The sequence below is a fragment of the Pholcus phalangioides genome, unplaced genomic scaffold (genome assembly GCF_987345545.1).
Source record: "Pholcus phalangioides strain wild (caught in Gottingen) unplaced genomic scaffold, Ppha-v1.0 ptg000007l_1, whole genome shotgun sequence".
NCBI classification, from domain to species: Eukaryota; Metazoa; Arthropoda; class Arachnida; order Araneae; family Pholcidae; genus Pholcus; species Pholcus phalangioides.
Genome location: NW_028301600.1, coordinates 10,967,982 through 10,995,030, shown reverse-complemented (window position 1 = coordinate 10,995,030; position 27,049 = coordinate 10,967,982). Strand labels below are relative to the sequence as shown.

General features: G+C 35.5%; 1 protein-coding gene across 2 annotated transcripts in view; it reads right to left on the bottom strand.

The window, feature by feature from the left end:
• Positions 1–27,049, bottom strand: part of HBS1 (translation elongation factor EF-1alpha (GTPase) HBS1) — a 125,418-nt gene that overhangs the window by 9,156 nt on the left and 89,213 nt on the right. Inside the window, exons 13-16 of one of the 2 annotated variants that reach the window (XM_089232644.1) lie at positions 25,892–26,192; positions 8,463–8,607; positions 6,559–6,658; positions 4,778–5,058 (exon numbers count right to left, since the gene is read on the bottom strand). In XM_089232644.1, coding sequence (XP_089088770.1) covers positions 6,623–6,658; positions 8,463–8,607; positions 25,892–26,192 — 482 coding nt within the window. In that variant the 3' untranslated portion in view covers positions 4,778–5,058; positions 6,559–6,622. The remainder of the gene's footprint in view (positions 1–4,777; positions 5,059–6,558; positions 6,659–8,462; positions 8,608–25,891; positions 26,193–27,049) is intronic. The other variant, XM_089232645.1, reaches the window with a different exon arrangement.

The following is a 27,049-nucleotide window of genomic DNA, read 5'->3' as shown; positions in this document are numbered from 1 at the left end:
AATCCAGGCATCCTATTTCAACTGAATCCGAGGCCAAAGTTAACACATAAGGCTAACCAGGATTCCATCTCCTGCCTTACGGGTCTCCACACAGAACAAACACGAGGGATAAACAGCATCACAGATAGGGCATATGCTTGAAGCAATGTCCTATCTGGGAGGACCCCTCCCCACCTCCATGAACAAGTGGGGCCCACAATGAGGGGTTGTACACAAAAGACAAGCACATGGACAGGACCAAATAATAACAAAGACAAGTACTGTATGATGTGTGGAAATAACACATAATCTGGGCTATTGAAAGTGAAGGATATGAGCACACATATGTGAAGACAACGACATGTGATAGATTTAGAGTTACCCAGAGGGTGTGCACCATGAGGAGGCCTATCACATTACGCCCACCGGGCTCTAGTTATAAAAAAACATGTTTTTTATATATTAGCAAGGTCTTGAAATTAGATTATGTAGCAGTTGTATAAATGCATAAAATGGAATTATTAAGGGATTGTTGCAGATAGAAAATAAGCTTATAAGCAGCATATTGTTTAATTCTAACACAATTCACGTTTAAAAAGAAATATGATAACATGTTGGGGTAAATCAAGAAGCTATCCATACTTAGAATAAGACAACCATAAGTATTCTTCATCCGCATTGTATAATATTTTATCATGTATATATATATTGTTTCTAGTTTTTGTAATTGTTTTTTTTATTAATTAGGGTTGCTGTTTTTAATTTTGAAGTATGACATCCATATTTGTTATGGGCAACATTTGCTCAGCCACCTTGTTGGGCATTTTTTGCCTGTTGTGGTGTTGTATTTGTATATAATTAAATTCAATACAGCATGAATATAGCTTTTGGTCAATATTTTCTGAACGTTTTGAAAATTTATTAGCAAAAATACATGATATACAGAACATATACAAATACTAATTCTAAGAAACATCAGAACAGTATGGAGGATGAAAAACAATTATAAAATTATCTTATATTAATTTCATTCCCAAATTGTTGATTTGCCATATGATTGACTTTGTTGTACATGGCCAAGCACTTTTATCCTGGAGCAATAGGACTCCATGTCTATTCACAGGTGTTGATTGCTTAAGGCAAAATTCATCATGAATTTGGGGGCTTTCTTTTGTTTCCTGCTCAAATTGCAAAAAACAAATAATACAACAATTGCATTATCTGACATGAAAAACTGGCTGAGTAAGGAGATATTGATGTTTCAGGAAAGGAAAATTCATCTCTGCCCTCACAGGGAACCGAATCCCAATCTCTCATTTGCCGGATGAGTGCTCTACCAACTAAGCTATGAAGACAGAATTCCCCTCCTTGGAGCATATGCATATGTTCAATGGCTCTGTGCAATGGACTGCGGCAAGATTGTGCTAATAGCTTGCAGATGACATCAGGACTATCAGATAGCGGCATATATGACAAAAGACATCACTCTCCCTTGTTAATGTGACAGATGCAAAAAACTTACTGAGTGAGGAGATATCAATGTTTCAGGAAAGGAAAATTCATCTCTGCCCTCATGGGGTCTTAAAATTAATTAATTGATAACTGCATGAAATGACCGGTTATTATATATAATCACCAATCATTTTGGTGAGTCTGATAAATTTCACCGAAATGCTATGTTTTACCAGTGATTTCATGTAATTACAAGACTCAAATAAATCTTGTTAAAAGAAAACCTACTCAGCAAGGATGCATTCATTACTTATCAAATTCACCACCCTAGACTACTACATATTGTCAGGTTTGTTGAAAACTGGAAAATATGCATATAATCAACAGGCCCTCCAACTTTTCTTTTACTTGATTAGACGTGTTTTTGCTCTAAATTTTTACATCTGCATAGAATTGATGAAACAACATGTTACCACTTATAATATCTTCAGTTTTTTCTGCACAGCAAAATATCTGTTTGCATGGAAGAATTTTTAGCCTTATATGGCCACACACGCATGCAGCTTAGAGAGAACATTGCGTGATATGTATGTTGGAGATACATTTACCACATTTGCGAAAATAACATAATTATGTGAGAAACCACAGAGAAAAATTTGAGATGCCATATTCCAAATAACACAGCAATGTTCTCACAGCAAATAATCAGCAATTGAGAGTTAAGGTTAAGAGACAAATGAAAAACATGGCAGATTCCAGAAAACTCGGCATTTACTTGTGATGGAGCCACTCTTTGATGTTGTGTCAGCCATTTCATGATTCTTGAGTTCTTTTCACACTCATAGAAATACCTTCATATGGGACAATATCAATATTGCAAGATGAAACGTTAACTTAAAACTAGAATATCTGATGAAAGGTTTACAAGAGTGTTGGTATACATAGGTTGGTATAACGGTTTGTAATTGCCATGAAATCAGCTAGGTCTGTTGCTGGAAGTGAGTGGAAAATAAATGATAGGCCAAGCTCAGCAAAAACAAATAATGCCCACATTGTTGCGTCTGAACCAGTTGTTAAAAGCTAAAAGCATTCCACAAAAGACAAGCATGAAACTCTAATCAGACTGTGAAAAAATATGACCCTAGCTCTGTGAACTAAATATTTGTATCTACTGGACACATAAAGAGAAACCTGAAACTCTTTGTTTTGTTTGTCAAGCATTCCTTAGCAATAATTTGTTGCTACATTTCAAAAACCACTTCACAACAAAACATCCAGATTTCATAAGGCACTCACCATCCCACTTTTGAAGACGTTTAAGATGCCAAAGATTTTGAGTTGTTTCAACAGAAGTGTACTTTCCAGGATTTATTATTTCACTAGTCATGCTGGCGAATCTCAAACAGCTGGTAAGTAGTAGGTTGAGCAGTGTAGTATAATTGAAGCAGCACAGCACTTTTCTGAAGGGAAGAAAGGTTGAGGCCCTTAAGTCTGCCCCACTGATGATACTTTTAGATGTCAATGTTTAGCTGCAGAAGTATACCAACGATCAGCTTGGAATACTCCCGCTTCGGCTGATAAGTCCACAGTAGTGTATCAGTTTTGCTCATTTTCTTTAGATACATCTTTGTCAGCACTGTGTGTGAGCATCTTCTACTGTGTGGATCTCTGGCAACTAATATTACAGGAGAAACTGCATTTCATTCTATGAATGGCTATTTAGAGTCATACAGTTTCCTTTAAGTAAACTGCATAAACATGTAGCTTACACTGGTTATTGTAGCAGCAGCAAGGACCGGTTGTCTAAAAGGTTTCGTAACTTGGGTACAACAAATAACAAAAAAGCAAAATTGATAGCAACTGCAAAATTTTAGAGGCAAAACCAGTCCTGGTAGCACTGAAGGTTATAGTAGATAAAGCAAAGTGATTGCATATCTTATCAAATCAGCCCAACCTTTGAAATCAAGAGTATTCAAAACTTTATGCCAAGGCACACATTTCTCTTACCAAACATCAAAGTAGTCAAAGCTTTCACACGGTTATGTATTGATCCACATTTTCAAAATCTCTGATAGATATTATTGTTTTTGGGTACAGACACACCACCACTTTTAACTATTTAAAAATGAATTCTACGATTCTGAATGGCTATATAACCACACATATTTAACGAATGTGTTTGGTAAACTCACTAAGCTGAACATAGTTGTGCAGGGCAAAAAACCCACAAATAAGTTCTCTGCTATGGAGAAAATCATTGTCAATTTCTTTTTTTCTTTTGCATGACTTCCTTGAGGAAAACAGTATTATGCTGAGTTAATTGCCCAATTTTAAGCCAATATCATCACTTGTTCATCTCAGAGCTTGTTGCAGATCCTGGGAAACTGTTGGGGGGCAACTTAATGGGGGTAAAGGTTATATGGTGAACATACATGCTTCAGTGATTGGACGAGAACCAGTGTTTTCAGCATGGTATGGTAGTTGGCAAGAACAAGAACAGCATAATGTATTTCAAAAGAAAGAACCATTCAAAGAGAAATTTAATACGTTTTAAGACAAATATTTACATTTGTTTATAAAATGTGTTAAAAATGTCTTTGAATTCAAATCAGGCAAAGCTTCTTTTCATATATAATGACAGAACCACATTATTTTTCATATTATTTTTGGCTTTTCGGGGTAATTATCCCACTATGAATTTGAGCCAATCTTATCAGCTTATCAACCTGCAAGTGTCAATTGCGTGCACCATTGAAGGAAAAGTTTATGGATCTACTCATTGCTGGATTTTTCAGATAAGACCAACAACTTCCTAGATCTACTAGCTGCAGCTCTACAACTGTCTGCACCATTTGTCAACAGTATTTCTATGAGACCAAATTCTCATCATACATAGCAACAAATCGAAATATTGAAATTATCTCAATGCTGAGCAGGATATAGGCATACATCTTCACATATGTGATATCTAAACTTATTTTACAGAATTAACTAAGGATTTTCAATATTAACCATTTCATTGATAGCAATGATATTAGTGGCTATAATTTTAAAACCATGAGAAGATTACATACATATTACATGATTTTGTTTCAACAAACAGTCTTGTAATCATCAACATTTCCTCACATGAACTAAAATAAAGTCTCTGAAATAGTGTGCTGGTTCTGTCTACAACTTGAATGGAATCAGGGTGAGAAATATACCAAGGGAAAAAACTATTGCTTAAGAAAAGATTGATACCAAACTCAAGTTCACAGGGAATTATATAGGCTTCTCCATGGCATAGTGACACCACTGTAAAACGAAATAGGCGGTCAAATATTTTTATCAATGCAAATTTTACTTTGTCAATCTTCTTTTCCTTGGGTTGGGAAAGATGACAAACCAACTGAAGTAAATTGATGAATAAATAACAATCCAGAACAAAATCCATCCAGAATGAATTGGAAATTTCAGATTAATCATGCCGTTTCTTAAATATCTCAGAAGAGTTGCTGCTAAAATAGAATATGCTAAAGCATGAGCACTGACACTCAAGTTTTCTTTTTGCTGCAATCTTATTTGTTTTTATTCAGCTTCTATATGCACCATTTTTCTTTATACTGGACATTGCACAAGTTTAGCCTGAAACATAAAATAAAACAAAATAAGTAGCCTACAACTATAGCACTTAAATGTTTTTTTAAAGTATACCCCAAGTAAATAATTTAAAACTTATTTCTGAGTTGTTTTAGTAATTTTTTGTAATATTTGATATTTTTTCATTATTTGTTGCAACAAAAAATATTTACATAACTAAAATAAAAGCTAGTCTTTGTCATTAATACAAGATTAACCTGTAAGCAGCAGGATGGTAATTTTGATGCCTAACCCCATTCCACTTCCTTAAACACGCGCCCCCCCACAGACAGCAAGCTCTCTTAATTTACATTTTAAAGAATCATTTTTTCCTCTTTCGAATTTCTAGAATTTTTTTAGTGATTTATTATCCATTGAGAATACCACTGAAGAAAATTTTTATTTCATTTAATATGTTCCCACCATGCTAAGTTTATTGGGGATGGGAGGTATTTGTCTCCCTCTCCCCTGAAAATTTACAATCTTGAGGTGACAACCAGTGATCTCAGTCATATAATAGCAACACAAAACTATCACAGTGAGAATAGCACTTCTCAAAAGAGTATTCAATAAGAATAAGTAGGTGAGAAGTGAGGTCAGGGTTTAAGTTACGGTCGCATTTTTTGCAAAATGCAAAAGAATTAGTAGCCACTTCCGCAAAAATGAGTACAGGAGGTACTAAACGAGAAGATATCCAACGATAAATCATTAGCATTGTAGCATTTTCCTAAAGCTTCCCCCCCCCCCCATTTTTACTTTTTTGATAAAGGAATTTTTTATCTAGCTTAAACCCTGCGTAAGATGGGAAGTATACTTCCCACGACATTAAAAAGGGTTAACACATAGTTCCCCAAACTTTTTGTTCCATCTCGCCCCCTTCTTAGATATTTTTCCCTCTCATTGTCCAGCCGCCCTTCTAAAGCTAACTCATAGGATTCTATACTAAACCCATAGCTTCTGTTGCTCCCCTGGACCATTCCATCATCCCCGGGGGGATATTGCCCACTTTGAGTAACACTGCATTAAAGTATGTTCCCAGATGTTAATAACATGAAAATTCCAGCACTTTTTCCTTGTGCACAATGGTCCCTTACATGTGCAAGACTGCTTTGGTGATTACCATTTACACAACAACTTTTTTTCCACATCGGGAAAAAAAGGAGGCACGGAGATCCCTCAAAAGAAGCCCATCCTTTTTGCAGAGGAATGGTGGGTAACTCCAACCTCCTCTCCCCAAATCCTTTGCGCCTCAAAAACTACTGTTAGATCCTTTGTCAGTCATCTCGAGCAAACAACTTCTGTTCAACCGACTTGACCACTGATAACTTCCAGAAGGAAGGGGGAATGCTGGCATAAACTAAACGCCATGTAAACGGGTTTTAGCAAAAATCAAAGTTATCTGTAACTTCCCAGGATATTTTATTTCCCTTGTAAATGGGGCTAAATATATGCTAATATCTTATATGGCAATGCCTGTTTTTATAAGACAAAGAAAATAAAAATTACCTGAGCAGTGAACAGTGTCTCGTAAGATCAACACCACGCTTACAGAGAACTATTTCATAATTATTCAGTCTTCAACTATGGATCCAGGAAATGCTGGTACCTATTGAAATTTTGGAGAAATACATGATTTGTCATCTTACCCCATTAGACAACACTTGCCTTGGTATTCTCTATTACAATTTTTTTTTTTAAATTTACAAGTACTCCTCCTTCTAGAAAACATGGTCATTATTTTCCTAAAAAATGTTGCTATATGAAAAAAGGGACACTACAAAAATATGGTTAAAAAAAAGTTCAGAAGTTTAAAAAAAACTATATATAATTATTTTCTTATAAAATTAAGAAAATATGTTGAACTTAAGCATAGCTAAACATTTATGGTTGTCCCAAGATATGAAATGTAGACGTGTTAGCTGTGAAATGTTTTGAAATTTGTTTCAAAGTAGCCTAATTGTTTGTTTTTCTCAGCTTGTACACACAAAGCATTTTTTTTCCAGAGCAAAATATCCTCATCTCTTGAGCTTCCTTTAGCAGTATTTTCATTTCCATGCTTTAATTTTTTGTAAAAGAAAAAAAAATTGTTTTTGTTAGCTTGCTGTTAGAGGAAAGATCTTTGTAGATGTCATAGTAAGGTAATAAGCACTTTATTATTAAAGCTTTTCTTTAAAGTATTCATTTATTTAGAGTTTTATCTAGATTATTTTTTTTTTCATTATTCATGCTTATTTTCTTCATTATATAATTATGCTTATTTATTAAACAAAGCACACCTTCATTTAGAAAATAAAATTTTTTCTTCTGATTCTGGTCCAATTCTTTAAGGTTAAAGTGACTCAGGTGGATGAACAACAGGCTGAAGATAGAGCCCCTGTGCAGTCATGTAGGCATCATGATAGACTCACATTGTGAGGATTTAGGTTCAAATCCTGCAGGCAACACAATGGTAGTTGGCTGAAATTGGTTTTCTGTCATTTCCTTGGTTTGAGATGGAAATGCAAGCCGATATCCCATTTGAAAAAGTCTCTCTGCAGAGACTTTTCAAAGAGAGAGAGAGAGAGAGAGAGAGAGCAATCAGGTTTACAATACTGAAAAAAATTCACATTATAATACAAAGGCAAAAAATAAATTACCGAAGTGTTTACTTCTGAATTTGGTATGAAAATGGCAGCATTTCTTAAACACATAATAGGCAGTTTATAGAGACAAACCTCACATTAGGTACACAACACATACATGACACACTCAGACATGCACCAATTTGTTAGAAGTTCCTCAGAGGAATGTTTATGAGGTGCAGGTGCAGTTTAGAAGTAGCATAAAAATAAAAAGGACATGATCGGTTTTTTTGGATTCAATATTCAGTTTGCCAGTAAGAAACTTTTTCTTATGGGAAAATAATATTAAAAGGGAGATAGAGAGTGCAAATCTGCGTATCATGCAGCTGCTTCTATTGCTACTGATTCTGCCTGATAGATACAATTGATTTTTTTGAGTGCAGCTCGCAGCTAGTGTGTTTTTGTGTATGGCCTACATGGCTCCTACTCACTCTACAGCTTTTTATCTGCCTATAAATATGCTCCTGGTTTATGAGTATTACGTAATAATGACATGAACTCATTTTTTTGAGGCTATTTGGCAATTCATGCCAATTATTTAAATACCTGCAAAAGCTTCTTTTTCAAGAGTGCTTGAATTATGCTTTCTATATTTATGTCTTTCTTATTTTACAAACCATTTGAAGTTCTGAAAAAGACAGTCTGGCAAGTGTTTTTAATTAGTGTTTCTCATGCCCTATAGTTGACATCATCAACAAAAGAACTTAATCTAAAGTTTAATTACTATTGGGTGTTCCTGATAGTTTTAATATTGAGGGAATATCAAAGATCAATAACAAAATAGCTTACCCTTGTAACTATACCAGCTGCTATTGTAGAGCCTCCTGACCTTAACATAAACCTTCCTAAATCTTTGAAGTCTTTATGAAGCTCTAAACATATAGCTCGTGATACTTTTATTTCAACAACAGCACTCATGTATTTATTTAAGCATCTGAAAAGTTAAAAGTTACTTGAGGTAAGTAAAGTTTAAACAATTTTAATTAACTTTTTCTGAAATATAGTAATTTTTCATTCAAATACAAGGCCACAACAAGCAAAATAACCAACTAGGTGGCTGAGAAAAATATGCTCACAAAAATATAGATGTAATATATTTAAAAAAAACAGCAACACAATCATAAAAACTAAAAACCATATATACATGATTAAAATATTCTACATAAAAGATATTTATGGTTGTCTCATTCAAACCAGTTTTTTTGGTTTAAACCAGGTTTTTTGTTTTAAATAGCACTAACATTAAAAACAATAAAATTTCTGAAAAATCATTCAAACTTCTAATAATTAATTAAAATAAAATGTTTATTAATATGATTAACACTATTCCCATATTTAATTAATCAATAAATATTTCTTATATTTTAACAAAAACCAACTTTGGCAATTTAATTATTTTTTTGCTTAACTCAATGAATTACTTTGTGTGTTTGAAAATTCTTTTAATGTTATTATTAATCATATAATATAAAGATGTTTTCTCCAGTTACTTTCAGTATGCTTAATTAGGAAGCTATTTTGCAAAAACTATAATAAAAATTAGGTGAATATAATGTATTTAATGAAGCATAAATAATGCGGATTAATTAACGATGATTTACAATATACAAGGTGATTATAACTAAGGTTCTGATTTCAAAACACTGTAAAAAAAAGAGTGATTGGCAGAATGACTTGAAAATTGGCATGAATATTCTTGAAGAAATATAATTTTATTAAGTAAAGGGGTGGAAAAAAATTTAAAATATAAAATTAATGACATCATCCAGCACATGGCAAATTTGCTTGCAGAATGGAAACAATAGCCAGTCATGGCAAAATAACTTAATTATAACATTACACGATTTCATAATTCATGGAAACATCACAAAAAGTGAAATAATTGAACAAATAACTACAACTTACTCAAAAAAAGTTAAATATGTTGTCCACCGTGTTCTGGCTATGAGGTGAAAGCACAAAAATTCTTGTTTAACAACAGATCAGCGTATGCCATGGTCATGATGTGGATGCGCTTGAAATTCACCTTTATTAAATCAAACGCACCCCCACGTTAATATTCCTGAGGAGAGGATGTGCTGAAGATTGCAATTCACCAAAGTTTGCAATCCAACCACTGTTCATAACATTTTGAGGTACCCCCCACAGCCAGAAGTTGCAAGGGTTAAGGTCAAATGATGGCGGGCAAGGTGGCGTGTAATCCTGTTATTGTCAAAATGGGTCTTCAACAGCTGTTTTGCTGGTATTGCAATGTGCATCTTGATAAAAGTTGTTCTATCCACACACTGATGCTGCGGAAGTACCGAAATGATGTGGTTGCACAAAATAGATTATACTGCTGGCCAAGTACAGCATCATCTACTTGAGCATTTTGCACTACTTTTTTCTTTCGCCAAAGAAAATTCAATTGCTTCAGGAGTATCCATGTAAATTTCCAAGTCATTCTGACCAGTACTTATTGTATAGTTTTTGAATAAAAACTTTAATTATAATCACCCTGTATATAGCTGATTATTTTTCATAAATCTTTTACTACTATTATACAGTAGAACCCTGATTAACTGGGCCTAACAGTGAAAATATAAAAAAAACTATTGAATATTAAAACTGAGAGATATACAGTAGGAGATGCGCTACTTCTTATGGGAAAGAAAATGAAAATGTCTGTGAGGTAATGTAACTACTAGTACACTAGTCTTTGTCCTTTAGGGACAGCTGGTGTCTTTATTGGATTATAGGACCACCTGCCCCTAACATGATAGTGTCACTACTGTTGCTGCTTCTTTGTGAAGGGAAAAAGAAACCTTGTGAGATAATACACCACTACATTTAGATGTGTGATACAATCCTTATTCATGAATTTGCTAAAGATATACCATCAAAATATACCCCAAGAATATAAAATGTGATAAAAATGAAAAATTTTGGCTAATAATGAACCAATATATTTTTCAAGGAAAAAATGATATTGTTACGATCTGTAGGCGATAGATGGCGAGATTTGTTCGATGGCTCTCAGAAATATCGAAATCGGCTGATGCCGGTTTCGGTTTATCGGAAAGAGATGCTATTGGTGAGAATATTCTAGAAGGTCCCACCCCTCCAGACGTTGGTTCAGTCCCTCCATACGGTGGCGCCGCCGACTAGGAAACTGTAAAATAGAATTTTGTGGAATGTTCTTTTTCTCGAAGTTTCTCCGGGGTTATAAATACCGTGGCGCTCACAAGATGGCAGGCTCAAAGAGACTCGAATAGAGAGATCCGATGAACAGTCAGTTGTGTTTAAACTTTACGAGAAAGTTGTAAGCTCTTTGATTAGCTTGTAAATACGTGTAAATTGCTGTTCTGTAAATAAATCTGTGTTTGTCCATCGAACCGCTTCTTGTTTTGCAACCACGAAGTCTTGTGGAAAATTATCCGGAACAATATTTAGGCCACTTTTATTTGACTTTTTGAAAAAAAGCAAACTGGTTTTTTTAAAAAAACCACTTGGCTTAAACCAAACAACCCTGCCCCCAACATATTTATCTTATTGTTTTCTAAACATGTAAATTGTGTTAAAATTTACTACCCCCAGGGATAAACTATTCCATTTGTTGGCAAACCTATTAGAGAAAAATTCCCTACAACACCATAACCTAGAATTGGCCCTTACCAATCAATACTGGTGTCCTCTGGTCAAAATAGTTAATTGACGGCATATTAATAATTCATGGTCCATCCTATCTATCTTGTTGAAAATTTTGAACACTTCGATCATATCCTCCAACACTTGCTCTCATCGAATGCAAACATATTTTTTTTATTGGACTGAACACAACGCATAAAACATACAATCAAAACAACCAAGAAAGGGAAAACAAAAAAAAAACCACAAAAAATGACATTACAATGACACTCTGTGACCCCGGACTACAAGTCCTTCCAGTGGTCAATACAAATTAGATTCAAGAGTTAATTGGATTTTACAACAGCCTTGCTAATGTACTAATTGGTTAAATATTTTATAAAGTCGTATTTATATTTTTAGTTTTTTTTCCTTTTTAGCTGAACAAAGGAAACATACATACATATATGTGTGTAAATACAAACTTAAAAAATTATTCAGTTGACATACACCGAATTCAGGTATGGTCATATAATCACATGTACTTTTCAGTTGATAGCAGGAATGGTTATGTATATATTTTTTAAAATGATTTATTTTGTGTTGTTTTATGATCTATTATTGTAGTATGGATTCAAGACAAGTGTTTATTGAAAATATAAATATATCTTATGTTATTATTTGTATGATTGATTGCATGGTATAGGTTCATTATTTTTGGGGCGGTTATATCTATAACTCTTTTGGAATAACATTTTATTTGTCATTGATCATTTTGATCATTTTTGTCGCACCACGGTCGTTTTCTGCACACGAGGGCTAATTAGACTGGGACCTACAATTTATTGCCGATTCCGAATGGCAGGCTTGTTTTTTATACTCGTCGAGAGGTTGGTGCGCTAACCCCTCGATGGGGGACTCCCTGCGGTAGCAGTTGTTGCTGCGGTCATGTCGCCATTTTTGTTGTACCCCTGTGTCAGGAAAGTGTTCTGACAAGGACGAACCGGGTATCGAACTCGCGATACCTCTAAACATCCTTTGGTACTTTAGGTGAGTATCTTACCGACCTGGGCTACCGCGCCCTTTTTTTTTTTTCCCGGCACTTGATATATGTTATTCAATCTAGATGAGGTTGTATTTTGTTTTGTTTCTAGCAATTTATTGTTTAAGAATTAAAATTTTATTAGTCTATAAATATAGTTTGGTCTTAGTTAGTTTGTGACATTCTGTTATATAATTGTTTGCTGTGGTGTTTGTTATTTGGGATCTTATTCTATTATATATATTATCTAGTTTTTGTATATTTGTTTGATAAGCACCTCCCCAAGCAGTGATTCCATATGTTACAATTGAGTATATCCAAGCATAAAATAAATCTTTTAGAAAGTTATTGTCGATTGTGTATTTTAATCTATATAAAATGGCAGCATGCGTTCTTAATTTCTTTATTATTTTTTCACATTGCGGGTTCCATTTCAGGTCATCTTGTATTATTATTCCTAGGTAATTGTATTCCTGAACTCTCTCAATTTCATGGCAGTTACATTATGAAATATATTGGCATGGACAGTGATCGTGGATTTTGATTTTTATGTTAGTTAAATTATTTATATTTCTTGCTTTTGAGCATATGTATTTTACTCTTTTTGTATATTTAGTTTAAGTTTATTTTTCTTAAGCCAGTTGTTGATATTGAATAGGTCCTCTTCGACTTTATTTAGTAAATTTGTAATTTTAGTATCTTCAACATACAGTATTGTGTTGTCAGCGAAAGAAATTAATTTACCTTTTATATTCAGTTTAAATATGTCATTCTTATAAACAAGAAACAAAATTGGCCCGAGAACCGATCCCTGGGGTACTCCTTTTTTCACTTCTAGAAATGTACTGAATTCTTCACCTTTTTTAACTGCTTGTTTTCTATTAAAGAAATATATTGTAAACCAGTTTATTGTATTATCTTGTGTATACCAGCTAATGACAATTTCTCTGTTAGTATCATTAGATCCACATAGTCAAAAGCTCTTTTTAAATCAAGAAAAACCGTTATTGAATATTTATTATAGTTAAACCTGGTGTTAAAATAATTACTTAGTTCTAAAATGGCCATTTCTGTATTTTTACCTTTTTGAAACCCATATTGGTTAGGTACTATAAAGTTCTGATAATTTAAGAAACTCACGAGCTGTTTTTTCATACACTTTTCCATTATTTTTGAAAAAATGGGAAGAATCGATATAGGTTTGTAGTTCAATAAGTTATCTGTTTCTCCTATTTTATAAATGGGATGTACAATGGCATATTTTAACTCCCTATAAAAGAATTCATTTAGTATAGATGAGTTAATTAGGTTTTTTATTATGCCTATGTGATAGTGGACAATTATTTTCAACATCTTAGGGGTTATTTGATCGTATCCACTTGCTTTGTTAATCTTTAATTTTGTCATAATCTCCTTGATCTCATTATCATTAATTTCGAAAAAATACATAGAGTTGTTAGAGTTATTGTTTGCTCCTTCTCACAATTAGTCTGTACCTAATTTCATTTCTTCTGTTTCTTGTTATAAAGTCCTCATTGAATATTTTTGCTAGATGTTTATTGCTGTCAGAAATGTGTATTGTGCTTTACATTTTTATTTAGAACATTGTGATTTATACATTTCCATTGCTGTTTCTTGTTATTTCCACATAGCATAAATGTATCCCTAATGTGCTCCTGTTTTATTTTTTAATATACATTTTCAGATCTTTATTATATTTCTTGTATTCTAATTCGTATGAAACAAATAAGTAGGTGTTTTTTGTATTTTTGTACAATCTTTCTTTTTAATTTATTTATTCGTAATTTATTACAAAGACTAAGACCTAAGACTTTGAATATTCAATATAAGAAATGTTAATGATTTATCTGTTTTTCCATATTTATTGATGAATTTCTTGACTTCAATGATTTCCTCCAGAGATTGTTGATCTTGATTCTCGAAAAAGTCCTCAGGAATTATTGGCATTTGCCTCTAACTTATTTGTTCTTCATTTAGTACTCAAATTACTTTTGTGTTATCGTGTGTGCACCTCCAGAGAAAAATCCTTCCCTCCTTCACCCAGGCAAACTTGTACTTGATTCTCGTTCTACACTGTCTCGTGAGGTAGAATTATCTCTTGTTTCCCATGGTTAAGTGTACATTTACATAAATTCTGGTGTCTCGAAAAACCTCATTTATCTTGTCTGCTGTAAGATTGTCTTGACCCTTGGCTTTTTGTAACAAGATTTTTTGTTGAGTTCTCGCTATTAAATCTGATGATTGGTTTTGGTATATTTTCATTATGTGTTGGAACTCTGTGCGTTTTCAATTTCTGTTGTTGCCTGGATACCCAACTGTGTCTTTACCGCTTGTATTAATTCATTTAAATTTTCATCTGGCATCTCTGGTATTCCGTTTAGTTCAATGTTGTTCCTTCGGCTCTTTGTCTCAAGTTCATTCATACGGTACTTTAAGCCTTCTATATCTGATTTCAACTTCTTGTTTTCCATTTTAATTTCTCTGTTTTTTTTAATTGTTTGTCCTATTAGATCTTTCAAATTCTCCATCTGCCCTGTGAAATTATCTATGCATTTTGAGGTAAATTCAACCGATTTCATAATTTCTTTCATTTTTTTGTCCAGGTCTTGCTGTCTCTGAAGAATTTTTTCTGTTGCTTGTTCAATAGTATTTCTCACCTCCTTTTTAAGTTCTGTTGCGTATTTGTCCATCCAGTTTTGCTTGTCAGCATCTTCCTATTACTTTTTGCTGTTTCATTTTCACATTTTTTTCCGATAAAATTATTTTTTTCCTGTTTAGACATTCTCCTGAAGGCAGATTCGTTCACTCCAATGCATACAGGGTGCGTAAATTCTTGACATTTTGAACACTTGTAGAATTCATTCGTCTATCACTGGATCCTTACATACACTGCATCCAGAATATTCCATTGTAGTCATTAACTGAAAGCACAGAAAAGGTGAGGGAAAAAACCGGTACGTTTTTAGTTTGTATTTTTGCTCACAGAAGGCGAATCTGTATTTCTTTGTTTGGTATGTTGTTTCAACGTATTACTTACACATTTACTTATTCTTCGGGTATTATTTCAACCAATATTCCATTAGAATAACATATTTATCAACTGTTATGCTCCAGCAACTTTACAAATGAGTTTCTGGCTTTATTTATTTATACAACACTTATATTTAGAATTATTTTGCTAGAGCTGTCCGATAACGTGTTTGTAAACATCGATGACCTGTTGCCAACATATTCAAAAAATGAATTCTCTTTTCATAACTTAAGCCCTTTGTCATGGCCCCACATCCTGGAGTAGAGCCCCTAGGCTGGAATCTTTTGCGGGTCCCCGGCTAGACTTTCACGGGCCCTTTTATGATGGATTTATAGCGTTAAAAAACAAAAAATAATGAAAATCGTCCCAGGCCCCAGAGCTGGAGCCTTGCCAGCCCACCCCTTGTGGAGGCCATGCCATTTGTGCCAACAAGAACACATGTAGGCCTTCTCTGCAATCCTTCAACCAAATCTATGTGTCTCTGTAGGTATGGTCTCCAAAACCTTACAGCATACTCCAGTCCAGGATGAACTAAGCTTCCGAAAAGTGGAAGGATGACTTTAAGAGAACGCGAAGACAACTTTTTTTAAATGAAAACTAACATTTTATTCACTTTTTTGACCACCGCTAAACAATGTTCAGAAAAACTAAGCCACTCCTCAATGAGAATTCCCAAATTGGTGACCCTCGTTGCATCCATGATAGTGACACTATTCAACTCATAAGAGAAATGTGGGTTGTTCGAACCAAAATGAGAGACCATGCACTTGTCAAAGTGCAAAAATCATCAAAGTGCTAAACATCATGCTCCATTCATTTGTCCATGTTCCAATTTTATTTAAGTTGGTCTAGAGTAACCCCCTATCACTTTGATTCCCAACTACCTCCATTAGCTTTATGTCATCTGTGAATTTGCTAGCAATCCCATCGATACCCTGATTGAGTTTATCAATAAAAAGTGGAAAAGGTATAAGGCTAAGGACACTTCCTTGAGGAACTCCACTTGCAATGCCTGCCAATCAGAGAATTTTTTTGTTCACCATAACCCATTGTGTCCTATCTCCTAACTACGATTCTACAGGATGTCCATAATTAAAAGATACTATTTTAAAGTAGCCTACAGGCGAAACCAGTCATCAGAAAAGTGTGAAATTTTTTGGAGGACTTCATGAAGTGATGGGAATTTGTTTTGGGGGAAAAAATAGTTGCACATGTCGCCACCAGAGGGTATTTCACTTTGAATACCTGTAGTACACATGTAAATTTATGTGATGTCACGCAGCAGCTGTTACAAAAACCTAGAAACATTCGCGCAGATCTTAGTTTCTCCATGTGTTTGCTGTGCACAACGACGGTAAGTTTACAAGATCACGCTTTCTTGGTCAAATTGTTTTACCAAAACAGAAATTCCACAGTAACTGCTCTACAGAAGAAGGTCCAATGAATGTTAAAAACCTTCTGAGTATGATAACAAAATTTGAAATCACAGGATCGTTGGCTGTTCGTCCTGAAAGAAGAAGAAAACCTGTTTCTATAGACACAGTGCAAGAGGATTCAATTCAGGTGGAAGAGGACAGAGCTTCAAATTCTCGTGATACAGTAGAACCTCTGGAACCGCACCCATGGTACCAAAAATTGTCTGCTAACGGGGAGTGTCCACTATTGGGGAGATACAATGAACAATAGAACCTCTTTTATACGACTTTCACATTTATACGGCATTTGGTTTCGGTTGCAATTGGTTCCTATACGTTACTATGTGTAAAAATCTTACACTGGTGGTTATGCATAATCACCAATCATCTCGATAAAGAAAGTTCACTTCAACTATCACTTTTTACTGGTGATTGTGTATAATTCCCAAATAAAGTCTCATAAATACTTATCAAATTATAACCTTTGTTGTCATCATTAAACTCATTAATTATTTTTGCCCGTACATGGTATGTGCACTAGACATATTTTGCAATAAAAATAAATGCTCATAAAATTATTAATTATGTTGGCTTTCTTCACATGTATAAACACGTGCAAACAAAACCAACATTACCATTTGGAATCAGCATCCTGGAGCGTAGTTATGTTGAGTTGATCAAATAATTAATTGACAAATTGTCATATTTAGCAATACAAGCTTGGAATTACACATAATCACCATTGAGTATGATAAATTCTCAATAAAAATATAATAATTTATAATATAAAATTTGAATTAATAATATCATTAGAGTTTGAAAAAAAATTTAAATTTTGTCCGATTTTACTGTCGCTATCGAGAGTGTCAGCTAACGGGGAGTGAAATACATTAAAGCCCTATTTCACGGAACTGGGGATCTGAAAAGTGTCCATCCAGTGTCGGGAGGGAGGTGTCTGCTAATGGGGAGTGTCTATTAAGGGAAGTTCTATGGTAGCACCGGTGTCAGGCATGTAGCATAGGCGTTGGTTAGGCCCCGTTCCATAAGATCATGCAGAATATTATCAGCACAAACTTTCACTTGTGCAGCGAATGAACGCCAGAATCTCTGCCACTGGACTTATCCCATTGCAGAGATCTCTTCCAGCCCAGCTTCGTGGCAGAGTCTGGAACAGAGTGAGTGCACCTAACAGTCTGAGTGTGTAGCTAGTGTTGTGTCTGATATTTCGGTGCTGCCACTGTGAGTGAAGTGTAATGATTGAATATTTGTAATGTTGTAGGCCTGCTGCTCTCAGTGGCAAGACTTTTTAACGGGGAGATGGCTCGCATTCGCGCCTTGAAGTTGGGAACCACAGAAAACCAACTTCAGCCGACCACCACTGTGGCACCGGTGGGGTTCGAACCCGGATCCTCGCAATGCAAGTCCTTCATTATGACCACTCGACCACCACAGCGGCAACCACTTGTGCAGCGGGTGCTTCCACATGATTATGTAGCTCGACTCTGGTTCTCACTGCAGTTTCTAGCTCATTGAGGGTGATTCAGAATGGCCTTGGAATATCCTCTGAACAGGTGAAGCGCATTTTCACTTGGATGGTGCAGTCAATACTCACAACTGTCAAATTTGGGAACCAAAAAATCTGCATGCTATCTTAGAGGTTCTGTTGCATTCACCAAAAGTGAAGGTATGGTGTGGATTTACTGCATTATTTATTCTCGGTCCCTACTTCAATGAGGAGCTACGTTCTACAGGCCCAGTGATCCTTCCCATGTTCGATCACCGGGAAGTGATATTCATTGCTGTTACAGAACAAAATTGTTCCGGCTCTGCAAGCAAGTCACTACCTTGCAGACACAATCTTTATTTAAGATGGAGCTCCTCCACACATTACAGTGTGTGTTAACAATGTTCTTAAAACACATTTTACAGAAGAATGTGTCATCAGCCGGCACTTCCCTACTCTATGGCCTCCCCAATCCCCGAACCTTAATCGATGTGATTTTTGGCTGTAGGGGCATTTGAAGCGTCTGGTAAGTTGAGACAATACAAAAACTTTACCGGACCTTAAAGGCAGCATTTCATGTCACGTGCTGAACATTTCCCCGTAAATACTTTGGTCAGTTGTGGAACATGCCATCTTGCGATTTCACATGGAATCTGAAAATGATGGCCATCATGTGGAACATGTTTTGTCGCAGTAACGATTATAAAAGTGCTTAAAAATTGTTAAAATTGTAAACATTTGTCTAAATGTGTCATTTCTTAATAAAACGCCCTCTGGTGGCGACATATGCAACTATTTTCCCCCTGAAAAAAATTCTCATTACTTCATGAAGTCCTCCACAAAATTTCACAATTTTCTGATGACTGGTTTCACCTGTAGGCTACTTTAAAATAGGGTCTTTTAATTATGGACGCCCTGTATTTAATTCAGAAAGTTGCTCCCAATCTTGTGCAAAAATGCTTCAAGAGTTTACCATATTGGAACCAAACAAATGCCTTCTTGAAATCAAGATAAACCACATCTACATTTTTTCCCTTATCCAAAACTTAAGTCACGTGATCATAGCAAAGGAGGCTAGTTACACAGGACATCCCCTTGCTGAACCCATCCAACAATACATTATTTTTGTCTATCCACTTCACCAATTGCCTTTTGATAGAAATTTCCAAAACTTTTGAAAGGGAGCTAGTCAATTTAACTGGATGATAATTGGACACAGCCTCTCTACTACCAACCCTTTTTAAATATCGGAACAACATTAGCAAGCTTCCAATCCCTTGTGACGATACCCTCAGCAACACTACTCCTGTAAATCTGTGCGACTGGTCCCAAAAATTCATTAGCACATTCCCTAAGGACCCTGAGATAGATATCATCTGGTTCTGGTACTTTGCTTGCACATACATTTCTTAGAAGATTTAGGAACTACACGTCTTCCACTTGAATATCATTGCGGATTTTATTACCCCATGCAACACCCCATATATTGAATATCATTATCGCCATTAAAAACTGACGCGAAAAAGTCATTGAAAGCACTACACATGCCTTCATTGCTCTCTAACCTAGACCCTCCTATCGACAGGGGGGCCAACTGTCCCCTTACATCCATTATTGACGTATCATAAAAAATAATTTTGGGTCAGAGCCAAGGTTATCTGCTAACCTAGATTTAACTTCCTTTTTACTACCCCTTTTCACTTTCTTCACCGCTCTTCTTTTATAAGTACTACTTTCCTGACGAAGGGGTACAACAAAAACATACGTGATGGTATAATTAACCCTCGTGTGCAGAAAATGACCGTGGTTCGACGAAAATGATCAAATGATCTTTTATCAGTAAACAATGTTAGGCCACCTCGTCCACTTTTATACTTTCTGAATGCTCTTTTCTTTTCAAGATGAGGTTACGCACGCTATCCACGAAGCATAGAGGGTGCGATGTACAAACACGCTTTTTTGAACAAAAGGTATAATGTGCAAAACAGAGGACAGCTTCGTACTAAATTCTTCCCATGGACTTACCACCCGGACTGATTCCAACTGATCTTTGAAATTTCCCCAAACCTTCCTCTCAAAACATCAAAGTTAGTTCTCTGAGAAAACACACACACACACAAAAGGTACCAGTCTTTTGTTTTCAAGCTCAACCCATATATAGTTTCAATATCACTTCTCTTCACGTTATACTTCTAGCCTTCAAACATGATTTCACGTATATCAACACTCTTGACCCCCTTTCCTATCAGATCTATTTCTCAAAAAAGTATCGTATCCTGAGATGTGTCCAAGATTCAGTAATGGCTATAAGATCCAGGCTCTCCTCAACCACCAGTTTCTAAAAAATCTTTCTTATTACCCAAGCTCTTGGCATGAATTACTGGCATTTATTGTCAATCGAACATCAGGGCCATTGCTAATCAGTTGAATATACCAAAGTCAATACTGTAGTGATGTGTGAAGAACAAATAACAAATAATCAAACAGGACATTTCTATGAAGAAAGTTACAAGGGTGGCATAGTTGAGAGAAAATACAGGAATGTCTCATATATATGTTATATCAACAAGCAAGTCAAAATGCCAAACATGTAAAAAAAATTATCAATAGGTAGGCCTATCAATAGAATAACAGGCGAACTTTCCTTGAATATGATCAGCTGTAATTCTAAGAATTTTTTGAGATAATGTCAAAAACTTTTTTTGAGGTCATTGATTGACCCTGAAGTGGTTGATATATAATGTCATTGTGTTTTCATCTCCATTATAAACTAGGTTTATTAACATTATTCTCAATGGAAATCGGCCCACACTACAAATTATTGAAATCATCGTTGAGGTGCCATTATAACAGAGTTCCACTGTTTTCAAATTCAAAAATTATAGCAGCAGTTCTTGTATTATGAGTCTCCCATTCTGTCCATGTGTTAAGACAGCATTGTCCAGCACTCAGTCCTGTTAGCATCCCTCTTGTGCAGAAAGGAATATTTATTTCTGTATGGATGATTCTCATTTTTTATATCGAGGAGCTATCCAAGTCAGAGGTGGGTAATTCCCCATCAGTACTGTTTTGATTATCATTAACTAACCGGCATTCCCAACTATGTGGTCTGGGAGTAAAAAACCTGACCTAACCTATCATAAACCTCCCAGACCCAGGGCCGTTTTAAGAGCATCATGGGCCCCTGGGCCAAATGATTTTTCTGAGGCCCTACCAGGCAAATTTTTGAAAATCTCAACAACATCCCATTTTTGTGAGGCCTCCGGGCCCATGGCTGAAGACGGCACTGCCCAGACGACCCCCTCCTATTCAGATGGATCCCATCCCAACGAAGCCATCTATTGGTAAATGTGGAAAGCTCCAAGAACGTGACACCAAGTGAGGAGCAATATAGTAATATAATAGTAAATCCCAGTACTCTGACAGAGACTCGCTAATATTTACTCCTACCTGATTCGTTCCCACCCACAGAGGAAACTTTCAGGGGGAACCACCTTCAAGGGAAACTTTCGCGATGAAAAAAGTCTCAAATGTTGCTAATCTCCCCCCCAAGAAGACAACAGCGCTCAAAACCCCAAAAATCCCTACAAACTCTGCTCCCTACTTCCCTAACCATAGAATCGCGATGATTAAATCCCTATCACTATCCCTTTCTACCTCATCCACGACCACCAATTCACTCTCTAAACTGTCGTTGTTGATGGAGATTGCTTCTTCATCAACAGGTGGCTCGACTACAAGTGGCTCTGTTATAACTGGGCCCTCTAGAACCCTAACCTTTTCCTGTAACGCTTCGACCTCGATTTCCAACCTTGCCCTATCCAAACACCCCTTGCAATTAAAACTATCAGCTACTGTACCACTAGATCAGGGCAAGCTCTACACAACACTAGTTGAGGCATACTAACACTATTGCTAAAACTAGATAATAATAATTAAAAATAGTAATGCCTATTAATAAATCTAGTAATGTCATTATTAGATTTTCTGAGTGGGAAGAAATTCCAGTAAGGAATTTTTAATGATTTTCCATTCTCGAAATTCCAAGAAAAATTCTCAGGAAATTAGAAAAATTACTGTGACATAACAATAATACTGTGATCATGATGCAATACAAAAAAAAAATGGACAATATTTGTTGAAAATTCTAGTACTGCTTGGGAAAGAAATAGCAGGGGTGGGGGGCAAGATTCCAGTTTCAAATCTTAAAACTGTACCAGCCAACATGAGAACTACAAATCCTGATACCACAATGTGAAAACTATACAAAGAGCTTTTGAAGCAAAAAAATAAGAAAGTCGCTCTTACCTCTTACATGGGACTAATTTTTATGACCATGTTCATGAAAACATAACAGATGAACAAAGGAAATAAGATCTGAAGAGAAGCACTGAATTTTAAGTAGAAAGAGTTTGGGTAGGTATTTTGCTTTTGTAGAAAGCACATAGCAAGTTATGACATGGCTATGATTTTTTTTTTTTTCAGTCCAGATCACGATGAAAGGCTATTTTACAACTGTAGGAGTAGAGTAGCCAAAAATGTGAAGAAATGAGGATGATCTACAACCATGGGGTGCCCTGTAAGTCCTAATTCGGCTTTCATCTCATGAACTGTTCACGGTAGAGGTATGATGCCAATTTAAAAAATGCTCAAAATATGTTCAGGAATGACTCTATGCCAGATTCAAGAGTTAAAATACAGTGAGTCATAAAATAGAAAATCTAAGTTTTTATATGTTCTCCATTGTCATCTAAGTTTTTATATGTTCTCCATTGTCATCTAAGTTTTTATATGTTCTCCATTGTCCTCTAATTCAAACAAAAATGTTCCACATTTCCAAGTGTAATATTCTCTGAGATATTTGAATTTGAAAATCAGAGAAAAGTAGGGAAATAGCAGCATAAACTAATGCAAAGCTCTTTTCCTTAATTTTTGCTGTTCTTTCCTACCCCTTCTCTGATTTTTGAATTCAATTACCTAAGCATATATTGCTTTTAGAAACATGGAACCTTTTTTGTTGGTCTCAGGAGAGATACTGCAACAATTTTCTAATTGGAAGAAACAGGACGGAGCTGTATGAAAATTTAGATTTTTTATTTTATGACTGACTATTTTCACTTTCAAAACTGGTACACGGTGATTCCTCAACACATTTTGAACATTTTTTAAATTACTTCTACAACGAACGGTTGATGAGATGAAGGCCATATTAGGACTTAAAGGACATTATATATGTTATGATGCCAAGATATACAACACCCTGTTTTTTAAGCAATCATAAAGACAAATAAAGATCAGTATGGGATGAAAATGTTCACAACTGAACACTATAGGGTCCGAAGCAATGGGGTTAATGCCAAAAACATTGTTATGCAAGTGGGAGGATTGAGAATAATTTTTTCATATTTCAAACTACAAATCTCAAACATTTGTAAAGGATAAAGGGAGGGTGTTGTCTTTGAGGGGGGGGGGGAGGTAACATTAGAACATGACGACCTATGATCTTTCATGAAGTCATTCATTTCAATTTAATTCTAGTTTAGGCCTCAGGGACCTTACGATTACCAGAAACCACCCGATGTACCCGCTGGCATTCCAGCTCGTGCCAGTTATGTTCACTAAGTCTGGCAGTCAGAGGGTGGGGTCTCCTGGCTGTCGGGTGAGAACGGGGCCAGAGGTCGGGCTACCGATGTCCCGCATAAATTCCACTTATACCCGCGTGGAGGATCCTGGAGCTTGTCATATTACCTACCTCTCCCGATCTTAGGGTCCCACGGATCACTGGTGGGGATCCCGCAGAGTCGTCATCTAACTCCGTATAAGGAATATGAAAATATAATTGTGTAATATTAAATTGTGATAAATGTTTTGCAATATACAAGAAAAATGTGCAATGTTTTTACCTTCATGCTGTCTGTGGGACATGGACCACTTTACGGTTTATAGCTTCATAATATAAATCAATGTACAATAGGCTTAGTGTTGGGGACCCTGGCCAGGTCTTCAATGTGTATTCCTTATATGTTGCCAACTTCTATATGTCAAAAGTTGAAATAATGTTTTATTCTGTATGATATGCAAATGAGTTTTACTTCTGGAATATACTAAGTTTTACAGGCTACTGATCCTGCTGTCTGATTGGATCTTGGTATGGAAAGATTCCCTTTAAAGGTCGCCAGTGTGCTGAAAACAATGGACAAAAGTTACTTACAGAACGATCTAGTCATTAAGGCATTTTGCCCCAAATAGGTGTGCGCTGGGTAGCATTTCCGTCTTCATATTTTGGTGATCCGACAGTCTAATCGAGTTCAGACATAGTGGCTTAAAGCCACCTGGGGCTCTTGTTCCTGTCAGCCATAATATTCAAATAGCACGAGCCTGATAGAGTATTAGATGTCTTGCAGAGACACCGACCCATCATCCATCTGGAAACCTGGTCTCATACAGTTAACGTGGAGAAACGAGACCTCGCTTATGACAGCAGCACTGAGCTGACACCATCATAAACCTTGACCACCTGGGACACATGCAGGAGATACTCGCATATCGCATAGTTTGAAGAAAAGAGATGCTGAGATGGAAACGTGGTGAACCTCGTCTAACAGACTGACAGATCGATGAGTGTCACTCAATTAATGTGCAATATTTACTAAAGTTAAGAACTCTAAAAAATTGTTGTATTTGTGTTTACTCCTTTAGCAAGTTAAAAGTTCTAAAAAATTTAAAAAACTTAATATTGTAATAAAACCTATTAGTGGAAAGAAAATTGTGTATTTCATTGTTGTCATTCACAAATGCTAATTCTATGTTGGGTAACAAAAAATGACCGGGAATGTACTGTAAATCGGTACATTACAACACAAGTCCCCTGGCGTACACCTCTGGGTAGCATCCACGACTGTTGTAACACACATAAACGGAATATAGGCTATTTGAATAGGGGAGAGAAAAAGCAAGCGTGTGACAGTTGATATGTTGATATTTTATTATTAAATTACACTAATTACCAAATTTTAGTAAACTTTTTGATTTAGCTGATTCTGCATTAAACTTATAAGTGTGTATCTGTGGGAAAACAAGGATCTGGTCCAGGGGCAACAGAAGTGTTTTAGACCTGTGGAATGCCAGGCTTGAGCTTTGTATGAGAGATTTTGATTTCTGAAAAAATTCTGGAGTTGCTTCAGCAACCACAGATCTCCCTTTAAATTTTGAGAATTAAACTACCCCATATTTTTTTTGCATTTCGAACAGTGGATTTGACATGGCCAACTAGAAAAGCACCCCACAACCAAAGAAAATTCTACTTGGAAATGGAAAAAAAAACCAATATTTTGTGGACATTTTCTTATTAGCAGATCTAAAACGTCGGATCAGGTTTATTAAAGCTTTAGGAATGATGATGGCAACAGAGCAATACAAAAAAGAAACAAAGACACAGGTCTACCACCTATCAAAACATTAGCATTCTTTTGTTAAATATTGCTGTACTTGAGTGTTTCAATTTATATTTATTATAATTCAATGTTGTGGTTCATACTCAAAACAGTATAAGTTCTATATATATGTTTGAGGAAAAATAATTTGGAAAATGTAATTTACCTTGGATGTTTTCTTACTACCTCACCCGTAGTGCGATGGAGCTGAGACACAAGTTTTTTTATAATTGCTTGCTCACTCAAGCTCTGGTAATGAAGAACAACTGAAAAACCTTTAGTTATTGGCCTTGTAATGCTGAACACAACTAATCGTGCTTCAAAATGATCAGAAACTTTGACCGGGTTATTTATATCACACAAAATATTTCCACTAGTTATATTGTTAATATCAGTCCCAACAAGCTGAAGCACCACACTATCACCAGCAAATGCATGCTGCGAAGCTGTACCATCAATTGTCACACCTATCATTAGAAAAGAAAACTTAGATATGGCAAAGATATTTAATATGGAAATAGCTATATCAATATAAATCAGATACCAAACTGCTATTAAACAAATGATTTTATTTACTATACTAATATTTATGTGAATAATACTGTACAGTAGAGAATCTCGATAATTTAAGTCTTGAAATTTTGAGGATACTGAATGAAATTCAGGATAATCCGAGGTACTAGAATTTTTCAAAATTCCTTTAAGAACCCACTTCTTGCACAAAGAATCAGTTGTGTTTTATTTTGTGTCATTTACCTTTTTAATGTGAGTAACTCCATTCAGAAGGAGGTCTTGATTCCTAGAATGGGGGTTTCCAGGCTAGAATTTTCCACAGGACCCTCTGTAGATAGTTTATAGTGTAAAAAAAACCATTCATATCAGGGCCTGAAGCCCCTGTCAGCCACCTTTATGCAGAATCCATGGGTCATATGCAGAGTTTAAAGGCAGTTGTGTAATGAATTGAGGGCAAAACGGGGAGTAGTACACCCCTCCCCACTTAGAAAGTATTTTTTAAAATTTCTTTTGGATAATCTGAGTTTTCAGTAATTCTCGTTGGCCTTGGTCTCATTTACCTCTGATTATCGAGACTCTACTCTATTCACAAATATATTATTATACATATATATTCCCCAATATTAAGCTCTTTGGTTAATTTTTTTTATAATTATTTCTTCAAATGTATGTACAGCCAACAGGACAACTTTGCCCAGTTTAGGAAAAGATATTATGTTTTGTGTCCTGCCAAGTTCCTGAACCAACCAATAGAGACGCCAATGTTTCATCTTGGAGAGAAGACATTTAATGATCACCTTTTAAAGCATTC